The 15,334-nt window shown below is 38.1% G+C and overlaps 1 protein-coding gene across 4 annotated transcripts in view; it reads left to right on the forward strand.

Annotated features, from left to right (window-relative positions):
• Window positions 1–15,334, forward strand: part of Ccdc77 (coiled-coil domain containing 77) — a 51,165-nt gene that overhangs the window by 30,033 nt on the left and 5,798 nt on the right. For all 4 annotated transcript variants that reach the window (XM_027951219.3, XM_027951221.3, XM_027951218.3 and 1 more), the window contains exons 4-8: window positions 2,486–2,628; window positions 7,595–7,691; window positions 9,555–9,627; window positions 11,744–11,835; window positions 12,968–13,116. In XM_027951219.3, coding sequence (XP_027807020.2) covers window positions 2,486–2,628; window positions 7,595–7,691; window positions 9,555–9,627; window positions 11,744–11,835; window positions 12,968–13,116 — 554 coding nt within the window. The remainder of the gene's footprint in view (window positions 1–2,485; window positions 2,629–7,594; window positions 7,692–9,554; window positions 9,628–11,743; window positions 11,836–12,967; window positions 13,117–15,334) is intronic.

Consider the following 15,334-nt stretch of genomic DNA (forward strand, 5'->3'; position numbering starts at 1 on the left):
CCAGGGATGTAACTCAGTGGTTGAGCACTTCTGGGTTCACTCCCTAGTACCAAGAAAAACTTTAAAAAGAGTCTAAATGGGAAAAGTTAGTCCATGATTGTAAGCAACCTCTTGAAATCCATTTCTCTGGAGGGCAAGACTTGATACTAGTTTTTGTTTTGTTGTTTTGTTACTGGGGATTGATCTCAGGGGCACTTTACCACTGAACTGTATCTCCAGATCTATTTATTTATTTGGTACTGGGTTTTGAACCCAGGGTGCTTAACCATTGAGCCACATCCCCAAATCCCCCCCCCCCCTTTTTTTAATGTTTATTTTATTTTTTTGTTTTTTGTAATTGTAGATGGACAGAATGCCTTTATTTTATTTATTTTTATGTGGTGCTAAGGATTGAACCCAGTACCTCACACATGCTAGGCAGGCACTTTGCCACTGAGCTACAGCCCCAGCCCCAACTCCCTTTTTGAAAAAATTTGAGACAGATTCTTGCTTTGCTGAGGCTGGTCTTAAACTTGGGATCCTCCTGCCTCAGCCTCACTAGTTGCTGGGGATTACACCCAGCTGACATAGTTATCATGTAGAAACAAAACATACCCAAAACACTTGATAGAACTTCCTGCCTCATTTTGAAGAGAGTAAAAAAAGCCCTCCTGTGAAACTGATGCAGACCCTAAAGAGAGATTGATGAGTGTTCTAAAGAACTATAAATAGCCCCAAAAGAGAGATTGATGAGTGTTCTAAAGAACTATAAATAGCCCCAAAAGAGAGATTGATGAGTGTTCTAAAGAAAATTTATGAAAACGGAGGTAATGATGTGGAATCATTAATAAAGCATAGGCAGAATCAAGACAAAAGCATGTCAAAGGAGACATTGACACTTTAAGGACTGGGGTTTAGCTCAGTGGTAGGATGCATTCTTTGTGTATAGTAGGCCCTGGGTTTGATCCCCATCATTGAAAAAGGGAAAAAAAAGGAATTGTAACATTTTAAGTTCTTTTTGGAGCATTTCTAGTATGGAAATGTAGGTAAGCTATACAGATAAATTTGATAACTATTTATGTAGCCTTCTTCTAAGTAAAAGAACAAATTCTGTATTTCCTACTAAAAGATTTATATAAATAAAATATGCTTAGGACTGGGGATATACTTAAATGGTAGAGAATTAGTATGCATAAGGCCCTGAGTTCAATTCCCCAGCACTGTAAAAATAAATAAATTAAATATATTTATTAAACACTGTCTCATAAGATGGTTAGTACCTGATCTTTTTTGTTGCTGTTAAAGAAACAGAAATCCATTTGGTAAGTTTTACCAGAGATCATCATGACTTGGAAAAGCAATAATCAAAAAGCAAAAATAATTAATATATTGCTGGGCATGGTGGCACATGCCTGTATTTCACTGGCTTGGGATGCTGAGACAGGAGGATCACAAGTTCAAAGCCAGCTTCAGCAACTGAATGAGGCCCTAAAGCAACTTATTGAGATCCAGTCTTGTAATAAAAAAATAATAAAAAGGGCTGAGGATGTGGCTAAGTGGTTAAGCACCCCTGGGTTCAACTCCCAGTACCAAAAAAAAAAAGTATTTGCTTGCCTTTTAAGTTACTGATAGAAACTCCTACCAATCAATGTAAGAATAAGTAAAACTTGAATTTTTGCATAAAATGCAAATTTATACCTGTGCTTTAAGATAGAGTTTAATCTATTTTCTATAAATAGCTTAAATGATGTACTTACCATGCACTAATTGTCCAATTACAAATATTTTCTCTAGATTTACATGTATTTATTTAAGAATGTATAATTAGCTAAAATTTTGCCAAGAATAAATATGTTTGTATAGTACCATTTACTCATTAAGGTTTTTTTGTTTTTGTTTTGGCACCAGTGACTGAACCCAGGGGTGCTTAGCTATTGAGCCACATCCCCAACCCTTTTTATTTTTTATTTTGAGACAGGGTCGGTCTTACTGAGTTGCTTAGGGTCTTGCCAAATTGCTGAGGATGGCCTTGAACTTACAATCCTCTTGCCTCAGCCTCCCATTGCTGGGATTGCAGGCATGTGGCAGCATGCCCAGCTCCATTTGGTAAGTTTTACCAGAGATCATCATGACTTGGAAAAGCAATAATCAAAAAGCAAAAATAATTAATTTGAAAATCCATCTATTCTGTGTTCAATAAAATTAGATTTTTATTCAAAAAGAACCATCTTAAGTGAGCTGTGGTAGTGATGCCTATAATCCTAATGACTCAGGAAGCTAAGACAGGAGGATCACAAATTCAAAACCAGCCCCCAAGTTAGCAAGAACTTTAGTAACTTAGCAAGACCCTGTCTATAAAAACAAAATTGCTGATGTTGTAGCTCAGTGGTAAAGTAACCCTGGGTTCAGTCCCCAGTACCAAAAAAAAAAAAAAGTAATAACTTCTTTTAGACCCAATATCTTTTTGATTACCTTATTATTTGTTGTTTTCTTTCCTTTTTCGCAGCATAGACTTGAATGGGATTTACAGCAGAAGGATGAAGAGATTGCTGAATTGCAGAAAGCTCTGAGTGATATGCAGGTCTGTCTCTTCCAAGAACGGGAACATGTTTTACGCCTGTACTCTGAAAATGACCGACTGAGAATCAGGTACCAAGTAGCTTAAGGGGAATTGTTGGAGTTGTAACTCTAAATTACATTTAAAATGATAAATGTATCTGCAATTATTCTCTTAGATTATATTCGTTAGGAAACAAACTGAGATGGAGATTTGCCTGCAGACCAGTTACTGGGGAGATTCTCAGGAGTAATATCTCTTAGCAGATATTTTGACATATACTATCTATGAGAGAATTTGAACTGTGATATATTGATAAAAAAGCCATCCCAACAGGGAGCTCTAAGGCTAGGGTGGCCTTTCAGAGGCAGAGGATTCAGACTTTTATATCTCCATATTGACCAGTCATTGAATGCAGGTTGCTTTAAGGAGAGGGCATAAACTTGGGAGAAGCAGCCCCCTTCTCCCAAGCACAGTTCTTGAGAAGGAGTTGGCTCCTGGGAGATGGTTATCTTGATTCTAAAAGGTACATTTAAGCAGTGCACTATGGCATCCTCTACAGTGTACTTCTCTCCTCCCCACCCCCAATAAAATATACCATTTCAAGCAGGGCATGGTGGCACACACCTGTTATGATCCTAGTGGCTGGGGAGGCTGAGACAGAAGAATCACAAGTTCAAAGCCAGTCTTAGCAACTTAGCAATTCTTCAAGACCCTGCTTTCAGTGCTTATGGGTATATATCCAGAAATGGCATTACAGAATTATTTGGTAATTCTGTTTTACATTTTTTGAGGAACTGCCATTCTGTTCTCCATAGTGGCTATGCCAGTTTACATTCCTACTAATAATACACATGGGTTCTAATTTCTTTACATCCTTGCCTACATTTGTTAATATTTGTCTTGTTTTGTTTTTTGGTACCAGGGATTGAACCTAGGGATGCTTAACCACTGAGCCACATCCCCAATTCCCCAATGCCCCCTCCCTTTTTTTTTTTTAATTTTGAGATAGGATCTTACTAAGTTGCTAGGGCTTCACTCAGTTGCTGAGGCTTACTTTGAACTTGCCATCCTCCAGCCTCAGCCTCCTGAATTTGCTAGGATTATAGGCATGTGAAACCATGCCTGGCAATATTTTCTGATATTTTTAGTTATAGATATACACAGTATCTTTATTTTATTTATTTATTTATTTGTTTGTTTGATTGATTTTTATGTGGTGCTGAGGCTTGAATCCAGTGCCTCACATAATGCTAGGCAAGCGCTCTATCACTGAGCTCCAGCCCCATCCCTAGCCCCATTTTCTAATATTTTTGACAGTTGCCATCTTAATGGATATGAGTAAGTATTTCATTATGATTTTGTTTTCACTTCCTTAATGACAATGTTGAGCATTTTTTCATGTGTTTATTGGCTATTTTTATATCTCTGAAGAAATGTCAGTTCATGTCCCTAGCCCATTTTTTTGGGGGGCGGGGGTTACTGGGGATTGAACTCAGGGGCACTCAACCACTGAGCCACATTCTCAGCCCTATTTTGTATTTTATTTAGAGACAGAGTCTGACTGTGCTGCTTAACACCTCGGTAAATTGCTGAGGCTAGCTTTAAACTCACAATCCTCTTGCCTCCACTTCCTAAGCTTCTGGGATTACAGTCGTGTGCCACTGCACCCAGCCATTGTCCATTTTTTAATTGTGTTGTTTTGTTGTCATTGTTGGGTTGTAGAAGTTCTTTATATGTTCTAGATACCAAACCCTTATTGGATTCATAAAATTTGCTAATATTTTCTCCAATTCTGTAGATTGCCTTTTTACTCTCTTATTGGCATCCTTTGATGCACAAAAGTTTTAAATTTGTTGTAGTCCAATTTATTTATTTATTTTTTAGTTATTTCTGCTTTTGGTTTATACAAGAAACCACTGCCAAATCCAATATCAAAAGCTTTTCCTCTAGATTTTCTTCTAGGAATTTCATAGCCTTAACACTTACATTTGGATGTTTGATCCATTTGAGTAAAATTTATTTTTTTATTTTATTTATTTTTTTGGCATTAGAGATTGAACCCAGGAGCGCCTAACCACTGAGCCACATCTCCAGCCTTTTTTTTTTGGTATCTGGGATTGAACTCAAAAGCACTTAACCACTGAGAACATCCCCTGTCCTTTTTCTGTTTTATTTAGAGTCAAGGTCTCACCAAGTTATTGAAGCTGGCTTTGAACTCGTAATCCTCCTGCCTCAGCTTCCTAAGCCACTGGGATTATAGGCGTGCATCACTGCACCCAGCTTTGAATATATTTTATAGATGATATTGAAAGTCCAGTATCATTCTTTGCATGTAGATATCCAGTCCCCGTCTCCACCATCATTATCATCATTATTTTAGTACTAGGGCTTGAACCCAGGGGCACTTTATCACTGATATTTATATGCGGTTCTGACAATGGAACCCAGTACCTCACACATGCTAGGCAAGTGCTCTACCACTGAGCTACAACCCCAGCCGCCTTTTTATTTTTTGTTTGTGACAGGGTCTCACTAAATTGCTGAGGGTCTCCTTAAGTTGCTGAGGCTGGCTTTGAACTTGAAATCCTTCTGCCTGGGCCTCCCAATTTGCTGGGAATTATAGGTGTGCATTACCATGCCTAGCTCCTACCATCTTTTGTGGGTCTGTTTGTGATACTGGGGATTGAACCCATGGCCTCATGCATTCTAGGCAGGTACTCTACCACTGAACCTCATCCCCAGCCCCAGCATCATTTTAAAAGGAGTTAGCTGTGTGGTTTCTGGATATCCCATAGTTAAGCACTTCATCTTGACAGGATCTAGCAGCATGACAAAAGCTGCTTTTCAAAATGTTCTAATTCTTTACTTCTAGATGGTATGGTCTTGCTCCAGATTCTGAGAGGATCTATTGTGATTCTTATAATCAGGTCAACCAAAACTCCTCATGATTCCTGTTGTAACCACAGGTACTATAAGATCTTTCAGGTCATATGACCTGAGTTGCTTGTACCAAAGTTTTGACCCAATGCAGAACCTCCTTTCTGCCCTGGCCATACTGAAAGCTCACTTTTCATGTTACTTTATACATGGGTTAGAACAGTATCCCAAAGTATAGAATATGTGTCTCCAAGGCCTTTCAGGCATTCCATTTCCTTCTTGATGGTAGTAGCTATAAGGTTCAATAATTTTGTCTTTTACTTTGGAGGGATTGTTCTGGCATGTGAGATCAGATTCTCTAAAATCTTTACTAATGTCTTTGTCATGTTTATCTCCAATCCTCTGGAACACACTTATCTTACTAGGGATTTCAGTGCATTTGCTATCTCTTTTCCATGCTTTCTAACTTAATATATTATCCATAGTGAAAAAAATGTGATCTGTGGAATGACCATAACCAGATCCTTTTATACTGTACTGACAAAGATCAAAGGAGTTAACATGGCACTAGGGAAAGACTATAAAAGTATACTCTTGCCCACCTCACATGAATGTGAACTGCTTTTGGTCCTTGGAGGGATGGAAAAGAATGCATTCACCTTTATCAGTGGCCACATTCTATGTACCTCAGATCACATTAATCTGCTCTAGCAAAGATACTACATCTGTCACAGTGATTGAAATTGGAAGTTACCTGGTTAGAATCTGCTATTATTCTCCAGAATCCAAACTTCTTTTGTATAAGTCATACTAATGAATGAAATGAAGGGTTGATAAGGCTCTCCTCGTTGCATTGTTTAAGTCTTTTTACCATCTTGACTGAGTATGGTGTCAAAGGCTTCTGACCCCAGAAGCCAAGAAACAAATTTGGAGGTTCTACCAACTACCAAGGATGTGCATTCTATTTATATATTTGGTAACTGGGAAAGTGTCTGTTGATTGGATCTGTGAATCTATTAGAACCACTGTGAGCTGCACAAAATTCTATTTATCCCATGGTCCCCATATGCCTTGTGCTATGGTGATGTTTCACATTAACCAGGTATCAGTGTCACCTCAGACCATATATACAGCAATCCTTGAAGTGCCAGGGTATTCTTTTTACCCTGGTGTAACTACTTGAATGAATGACTTCAGGCCTTGTGGTGAAGAATTGGGGGCAATCATTTAACTTGTACACTTGCTGTAGTGTCACAGGTCTTTGCCTTCTAGGAGATCCAGCCTCTTCTTCAGCTAATAGTCTGGAAAAAAGCACCCAAGGTTATGACTTCTTATGGAGCACAGCCCTTGGCCTCTTCTCCATCTTTGGTTATTTTGATTATTTAAGCTGTACCTTGTTAACTCCCCATCTATCTTGCTCTTTCTCCTAGGAACACTTTGTTCTATGAACTATCTCCATATCACTAGCTCTGAAGTCCCTCTTTAGAGTTTGCTTCCTTGGTGCAGATCTGCTGTCAGCTGTCTGGTATCAGTTTGGGTTCCCTGGGAAACAAACTGCACAATGAAGATTTGCTTGCAGGAAGTTTTTGGGGGAGTGCTCTAAGGAATAACCACCTCTGAGGAAATAAGGAAAAAGCCTAATTGGACAGATGGAGAATTTCCACTGTGATTCAGTTACAGCACATCTCAGCCAACACCACACATCTCAGCCAACACCACACGGGTCTCCAAGGCAAGGAGATTGGGTGTTTATACTCCCTCATTGACCAGGTATTGGATGTGGGCCGTCCCTGAGGAATGGGAGGCATGAGTCAGTGAAGTAGTTCCCCTTGGCTGAGGGCAGTTCTGGAGAGATTCTACTGTGAATCATCTGTGGGCAACATTCCTGGCAGTCGGGGAATGAGCCCATCAGTACTGAAGAAAAGGATCTAGGCAGTGCACCTCTCCATCCACGAGTTACTGTCTAAGACCAGCTGAGAAATTATTTTCTATCCCTCATCTCTGACTTCCTAGATAAAAATACCTGGTGTCTTAACTATAGCTGAGGTCTAGGTAAGTCTTATTTAATTTTAATTTGAGATTACTGTTTTAAAAACAAGTCAGAAGGGAGATCCTTGAAACAGAAAAGGTTACTTACTTGGGATCCATATGTGTGCTAATTTTCTGTGACAATTGCAGAGAACTAGAAGACAAGAAAAAGATTCAGAATCTCTTGGCTCTTGTGGAAACGGACACTGGAGAAGTGACCTATTTTTATAAGGAGCCTCCCCACAAAGTAAGTAATCTTTGGGTGTTGAATGGGGGTCAGTAATTCAGCACTTGCTAAAGAAAACTTATGGAGAGTAGTTAACCAGTATAGTACCGTGTTGACCTAAGTTTGCAAAGCATTTTCCTTCAGAAGCCTTGGGAAGTAGCGTTGTTTACTCCATTTCCCCATTTAGAAACCTAAAGCCATTGTAGAATGCTTGATTAGCATGCATACATGAGGCCCTGGTTTCTATCCCCAGCATCACAAAAGAGAGAAAGAAACATAAAGCCCAGAGGGGTAGATATTTTAAAGAGGAAAATGGGCAGACTTTGTGGAAAGAAAGTTTCAGTATTTAAGATTTTTAAAAATCTTGATTTATACTGATTACAAATGTAATACATGGTATTTATTAAAAAACAGTACAGAGGGCTGGGACTGGGGCACTTGGCCTGGTATGTGTGAGGCACTGGGTTCGATTCTCAGCACCACATGTAGATAATAAAGATCTATCAACAACTAAAAAAAAAAATTAAGAAGAAAACAAAACAGTACAGAGATCTATCATATAAAAATGACAGTTTCCCCTAATCCTCTAACCCAGAAATGAACCATTATTAATAGTTTTGTTTGTTTGTTTGTTTGTTGTGCTGGGGATTAAACCCAGGACCTTGTGCATGTGAGGCAAGCACACTACCAACTGAGCTATATCCCCAGCCCCCATTATTAATAGTTTAATATAGCAGGGCATGGTGGAGCACACCTGTAATTTCTAGCAACTCAGGAGGCCAAGAGGATTGTAAGTTGAAGGCCAGCCAAAGCAACTTAGCAAGACCCTGTCTCAAAATATAAAGAGCTGGGGACGCAGCTTGAGTTTTCAAGTTCCCCTGGGTTCAATCCCCAGTACCAAAAAAAAAAAAAAAAATAGTTTGGTATATATGCTTCCTGTTCTTTTTTCCATTCTTATAGAAATGTTTATGTGGGAGCCTGGATGGTGGCACATGCCTATAATCCCAGTGATTTGGGAGGCTGAGGCAGGAGGATCGAAAGTTCAAGGCCAGCCTTAGCAGCTTAGCAAGGTCCTAAGCAATTTAGTGAGACCTGTTTCAAAATAAAAAATTTGTTAAAAAAGGCTGGGATGTAGCTCAGTGGTAAAGCGTCCCTGGGTTCAAACTCCAGTACCAAAAAACAAAATTTTACAAAAAGAAGTATTTGTATAGGACTGGACTGGAGATAGATCTCAGTGATAAAGTACTTGCCTTGCATGCAGGAGGTTCCGAGTTCTCAGCACTGCAAAAAACAAGAAAGAAATGTTTACATGTATGTATATACTATTTACTGTTTCCATTTTTTCACTTTTTTTTTTTTTTCCCCTATACTGGGGATTGAACCCAGGGATGTTTTGCCACTCAACTACAACCCCAGTTCTTTTTATTTTATTTTGAAACAGGGTCTCCCTAAGTTGCCTAACTGGCCTTGAACCTGATCTGCTGCTTTTGCCTCCCAAGTCACTGGAACCACTGTGCCCGGTTCCTTTTTTTCACTTTTCATAGGTAATTTCTCATTAGCGTTTTTACTTATATTTACATATGAATATTTCTGTAATATGTAATATTTCTATTACTTTCTTTAAAGGCCCTTGTAAAAGAGCCCCTTTTTTAAGCATGTTTTGTGAAATATCCCTATAATTTTATTTTTTAGTTTATATCAACACTAGGTTTTATCTAAAAAAACTTTGTCTGTGTTGCCTCTCACATGCATAACATCCTTATTACATAATTATTCAGTTTTGACAAATTTAATATAAAAATAGTGTGGAATCGGCAGAATTAAGGCTAAAAAGTAAAATTTCACACTTACAGGAAAGCTACTTATCCTTTTTTGGTTCTTTAGGTCAGCATTTTTCAAAACACTATTCAGGCTGCTGGTGTATGTGAACAGAATGATTCTTCAGCTCCTAAACCAGGTAACAACCATGTTATTAGAAAGTCTCGTTGATGCAGAATTAAAAATCACAGCACAAATAATTTGAAATTTCTCCTACTAAACAAGTGATAATTGATGTTCATAATGATGCCTCTGGTGATCTAAGATCTTACTGAGTTTCTTGAATCATCTAAGAATCTGCACTTTATTCAGTGCATATTTTCTTTTATTCTTTGTTTTAATATTTTTTAAATTGATACATAACAATCATATATATATTTATGGATATATATTTATGGAGCACAGGGTGGCATTTCAATAATGTATATGATGTATAGTGATCAGATCAGAAAAAATCAACATATAAATCACCTATCATTTCTTAGTTTTGGGAACATTTAAAATCTTCTGCATTGGCTGTTTTGAAATATACAATTGATTGCCATCAACCATAGTTATCCCACTTTGCTTTTGAACATTAGAAATCATCCTCTGATCCAGCAATACCCCTGCATCTGTTTTCCTTTGTATATACTTCCCAGGCTCTGGCAACCTCAGTGTAATTTTTTTTTTAATACTTTTTAAATACTTTTAATACTTTATTTTTTTATTTTTTATGTGGTGCTGAGGATCGAACCCAGGGCCTCGCACGTGCCAGGTGAGCACTCTACCACTGAGCCACAATCCCAGCCCCCTCAGTGTAATTTTTAGTATTGCTTATTTTATTTTATTTTATTTTTAAATTTTTTAGTATTTTTAGTTATGCATGACAGTAGGGTGTGTTTTGATATACACACATGGAATATAACTTCCCATTTTTCTGGTTGTAACTACATGATGTGGATTTACATTGGTTGTATATTCATATAAGAACATAAGAAAGTTATGTCCGGTTCATTCTATTGTCTCTCCTTATCCCATCCTTCCTCCTTCCCTTCATTCCCCTTTGTCTAATCCAGTGATTTTCTATTCTCCCCCAACCCCACCTTATTGTGAGTTAGCATCCACATATCAGAGAGAATATTCAGCCTTTGGTTTTTTTGGAATTGGCCCATTTCACTTAGCATAATAGTCTCCAGTTCCATCCATTTACTGGCAAATGCCATAATTTCATCCTTCTTTATGGCTGAGTGATCTTCCATTGTGTGTATGTACTAGTGTTGCTTTTATTTGGTTGTCAATGGACCTTTGTTCATTTATTTATTTATCTATCTATTTATTTATCTACAGTACTGAGAATGGAACCCAGTTCCTTGCACATGCTAGGCAAGCACTCTACCACTGAGCTACAACCCTAGCCCATAGTGTTGCTTATTTTAAAAATAACTTGGAGCTGGGGTTGCAGCTCAGTGATAGAGCATTGGCCTAGCATGCGTGAGGCACTAGGTTTAATCCTCAGCACCTCATAACAATAAAATAAAATAAAGGTATTGTGTCCATCTACAACTAAAAAAATATATAATTAAAACAATAACTTTGTGTTTTGAAGTTTAATATGCCATAACCAAAATATTTGAATTTAGTTTTTCTTATTCCTTATGCATTCTGATTAAGTAAGATCTCACTAAGAAAGTAGACAGCTGAGCCTGGTGGTATATGCCTGTAATCCCAGCAACTTGGGAGGCTGAGGCAATTCAAGGACAGCCTCAGGAATTTAGTGAGGCCCTACGCAACTTAGTGAGACCCTGTCTTGAAATAAAAAATAAAAAGGTCTGAGGATGTGGCTCAGTGGTTAAGTGCCTCTGGGTTCAATCTCTAGTATAATCAGTCAATCAATAATATGAACAAAATAAAAAGAACTAGGGATGTAACTCAGTGGTAGAACATGCCTGGGTTCAATCCCTAGTACCAAAAAAAAAAAAAAAAAAAAAAACGCAATGCAAAGGAACATTAGTAGTTGATTCTGCTGAAAGGTAAATCTGATTATCTAGGAGAACTCCTATAGAGTTTACTTACAGAAATTCCCACTTGAAAAAATAAGCATTATAAGTATTGTGTGTTTTCCTTTGCCTTCCTTTCCTTCTGTCATAGGTAAAAGAAACTGGACTCCTCTGCATGGATAATGCTGAAACTTTTTCTTTTTGTAATGTTGAAAATTAAATAGCAGAAAGAAAAGTTGAGTAGTCTTGTTGATGGATATTTGTTTTCTAATTTAGATTCTAAAGAAGAAAAAAAAAGATCATCAATAAGAGAGAAGGAATACGGTTCTGAGCATTACCAAGGAGACATAGAAACACTCATCCTACAGGTAACGGATTTATTTTGGCAGACCAAGATGATTTCTGTCCACACGTTTAGCTTTGTAAAATAAAATGTTCCTTCAGTATCATGCAAGTATTTCATTTCACATGGGTTTTATTTAGGCATCATGTGATTTTAAAAATTGAGGTTTTCCTAATTTCTAAGTGCTTATTGGCGGGTACCAGGGATTAAACTCAGGAGCACTTGACTACTGAGCCACATCCCCAGCCCTATTTCGTATTTTATTTAGAGACAGGGTCTCACTGAGTTGCTCAGTACCTTGCTTTTGCTGAGGCTAGCTTTGAACTCATGATCCTCCTGCCTAAGCCTCCCGAGCCTCTGGGATTACAGGCATGTGCCACTGTGCCCGGCTCTTCTAAATGTTTATAGTTTAAAACCATTATTCTCTATTTGAACATTCTAGAAGTACTTCTCTAAACCTTCAGTTCATATTGCTAAGCTCTACCCAACAAAACCGTCTTAAAGTAAGAATTCAGTTTGTGGTTGGCCTAGGAGGAACACAAGAGAATTATAGAAGGAAGTTTTTCTGTACTGACAGATCAACATTTGCAGTTATATCCATTTATTTAGTTCATGAGTTCTAAAGTCTAGGAAAGTAATAAATCATTTTCTTGTTACCTGGTAATTATATGTCCTTTGGTGTCATCTTTTATCTTATTGCACTGAAGTTTCTATCCTTCTCCCATTGATTTAAATGACAGTTTCTACCTTTGGCCAGTATTTTCAGAATCAGAGAAGGAAATTACATTACATTCCTTTTGCTCTATTTTTTTAAATCAAAAACTCAGAGTCATTCTGTTTCTATGCATGCAGTACCTCTTAAAAGGGAGACAGTGAAAAGGCAAGATAGGGTTGGGGAAATAAAATTTTGTTGCCTTCTCTGTGTGATGTAGATATGGGCTTTTGTGTAGACAAAGAGTCTGCTCTTCTGTAGCCTAACCTCACTTTATAAGACATGAATAAAGAGATTAGAGTTGAGACTTTTCTCCTGTTTGTTTTGCTGCTGTGCTTTAGGTTTGTTTTACTTTAGCTTTCTTTCTGGGAAAGGCTTTTTTTTTTTTAGTGTTATGAACTAAGTGCACACAGGAGTGGATCCCTCACCCCTGTCGCCTGTCTAGGTGGAAGCACTGCAGGTGCAGCTAAAAGAGCAGACCAAGTTTTCTAGAGAACAAGTCGAAGGGCTCATGGAGGACAGACGGATTCGCATCGAGGAGATACAAGTTCAGCACCAGAGAAATCAGGACAAAATTAAAGAACTAACCAAAAGGTGAATGCTCAAGAAACATGTACCTAACAGGTGTCCTGTTTTTCTGAGTAGCTTAAAAGTTAACAATTCTTGGGCTGGAGACATAACTAAGTGGTAATGTGCTTGCCTGACATGCACAAGGCCCTGGTTTTATGATCCCCAGCACTCAAAAAAATCCAACAGTTCTGTACTGTAGCATCTGTACTGGGGATTGAGCCCAGAGGAGCTTTGCCACTGAGGTACATCCTCAGCCCTATTAATTTTTTATTTTGATACAGGGTCTCACTAAGTTGCTTAGGGCTTTGCTAAATTGCTAAGACTGGCCTAGAACTTGGGATCCTCCTGCTTCAGCCTTCTAAGCCTCTGGAATTACAGATGTACACCACCAAATCCACACCCAGCTCTCTTGTTCTTTGATTTAACCATCTTTAGTCTTTTGTTTAGTTCCAGTGGCCAGATTTGTGCCATAAAGATATCCTTTGGGGGCCAAGGTTGTGGCTCAGTGGTCGAGCACTTGCCTAGCATGTGTGAGGCACTGGGTTCTATCCCCGGCACCACATAAAAATAAAATAAAGGTTAAAAAGAAAGGGGGGGAGAAATTTAAAAAAATTAGGCCTGGGGTTGTGGCTCAGTGGTAGAGCACTTACATTGCATGTGTGAGCCACTGAGTTCAATTCCCAGCACCACATAAAAAAATAAAGATATTGTGTCCATCTACAACTAAAAGTATTAAAAAAAAAAAAAAAAAAAAAGACATCCTTTGTTGAGTATGTTTGAACACCTCAAATTTACCACTACTGAAACCAAACTATTTATGTCTCTCAATAAATCCTCCCTCCCCCAACCTCAAACTTACTAATTCATTCTTTTTCCCATTTAATTTCATATCATTACATCCATCTAGTTTGCCGACCTTGAAACCTCAGGATCATCCTCAACTCCCAGGTCTCATTTCTTAATTACAAACCATATATTTAGAAGACAGCAAGTCTTCTAACTTCATTCTCTGGCTAGGCATGGTGGTGTACTCCTGTAATCCCAGCTATTTGAGAGGCTGAGGCAGAAGGATTGCAAGTTCAAGGACAGCCTGGGCAATTTAGCAAAACCCTGTCTCAAAATAAAAAAGGACTGGGCTGGGGATGAAGCTCAGTGATAAAGTGCCCCTGGGTTCAATCCCCCATACCAAAAAAAAGAAAAGAAATTCTCTGCTTTTCATTTCTGTTGATTCAATTGTATTGTTTAAATTCTTGTAATAATCTAACTATTCTTCCTATCACTTTTCTCTTTGTGTTTTATAACCTTCCTTATGAATTAATTCCTCTATTAGGAGTTATCAACTGCTTAAAAACATTTGAACCAGGTATAGTGGTACACACTTATAGTCCCAGTTACTCAGGAGGCTGGGGCAAAAAGATTGCAAGTTCAAGGCCAGCCTTAACAACTTTGTGAGATGCTATCGCAAAATAAGATTTTTAAGAAGTTCTGGGTATTATAACTCAATGGTCGAATGCTTGTCTAGCATACACAAGGCCTTGCAGCTCAATCCCTAGTCCCATAAAAGAAAAGATAAAATAAATAAAAACCACATTTGATAATTCTCCCATTTACTGTATTATAAAGCATAAATTCTTAGGGACTCCATTGTCTAACATCAAATTAATCTTTGAGCTTCAACTCCTTCCCTCTTGCTTTAGTTCACATTGTGCTTCAGCCAGACTAATAACTCTTGTTTATATAGCAGGCACCTTGATAATAAGCATTGTCACTCCTTCTCTGAAGACATCCAGGCCAAATTAAGTTCTTCCTTTCCACGTTCCCATAATGATTACTGTGCCTCCATAATGACTTATCACCTCATAGTAGATTGTCTTTTGTTTCCTCAGGTCTTGATATATAGCCTGTGTCCTACCCTGTGTACACAGTAGCCATACACAAGTTGCACCTTGCCATTTCTTTTCTACATTAAACATCTTTTTAAAAAATTTTCTTCTGGGGTCTGGGGCTGTGGCTCAGTGGTAGAGTGCTTGCCTAGCATGTGTGAGGCCTGGATTCCATCCTCAGCACCATATAAAGATAAATAAATAAAGGAATTTGGTCCATCTACAACTAAAAAAATATATATATTAAAAAAAATTTTTTTTTTCTGTGCTAGGGATCAAACCCAGGGCTTCATACATGCTAGGCAAATACTCTTCCACTGAGCCACAACTCCAGCCCATAATTTGTAATTTGGTTTAGC

Source organism: Marmota flaviventris, chromosome 3, assembly GCF_047511675.1.
Source record: "Marmota flaviventris isolate mMarFla1 chromosome 3, mMarFla1.hap1, whole genome shotgun sequence".
NCBI lineage: Eukaryota > Metazoa > Chordata > Mammalia > Rodentia > Sciuridae > Marmota > Marmota flaviventris.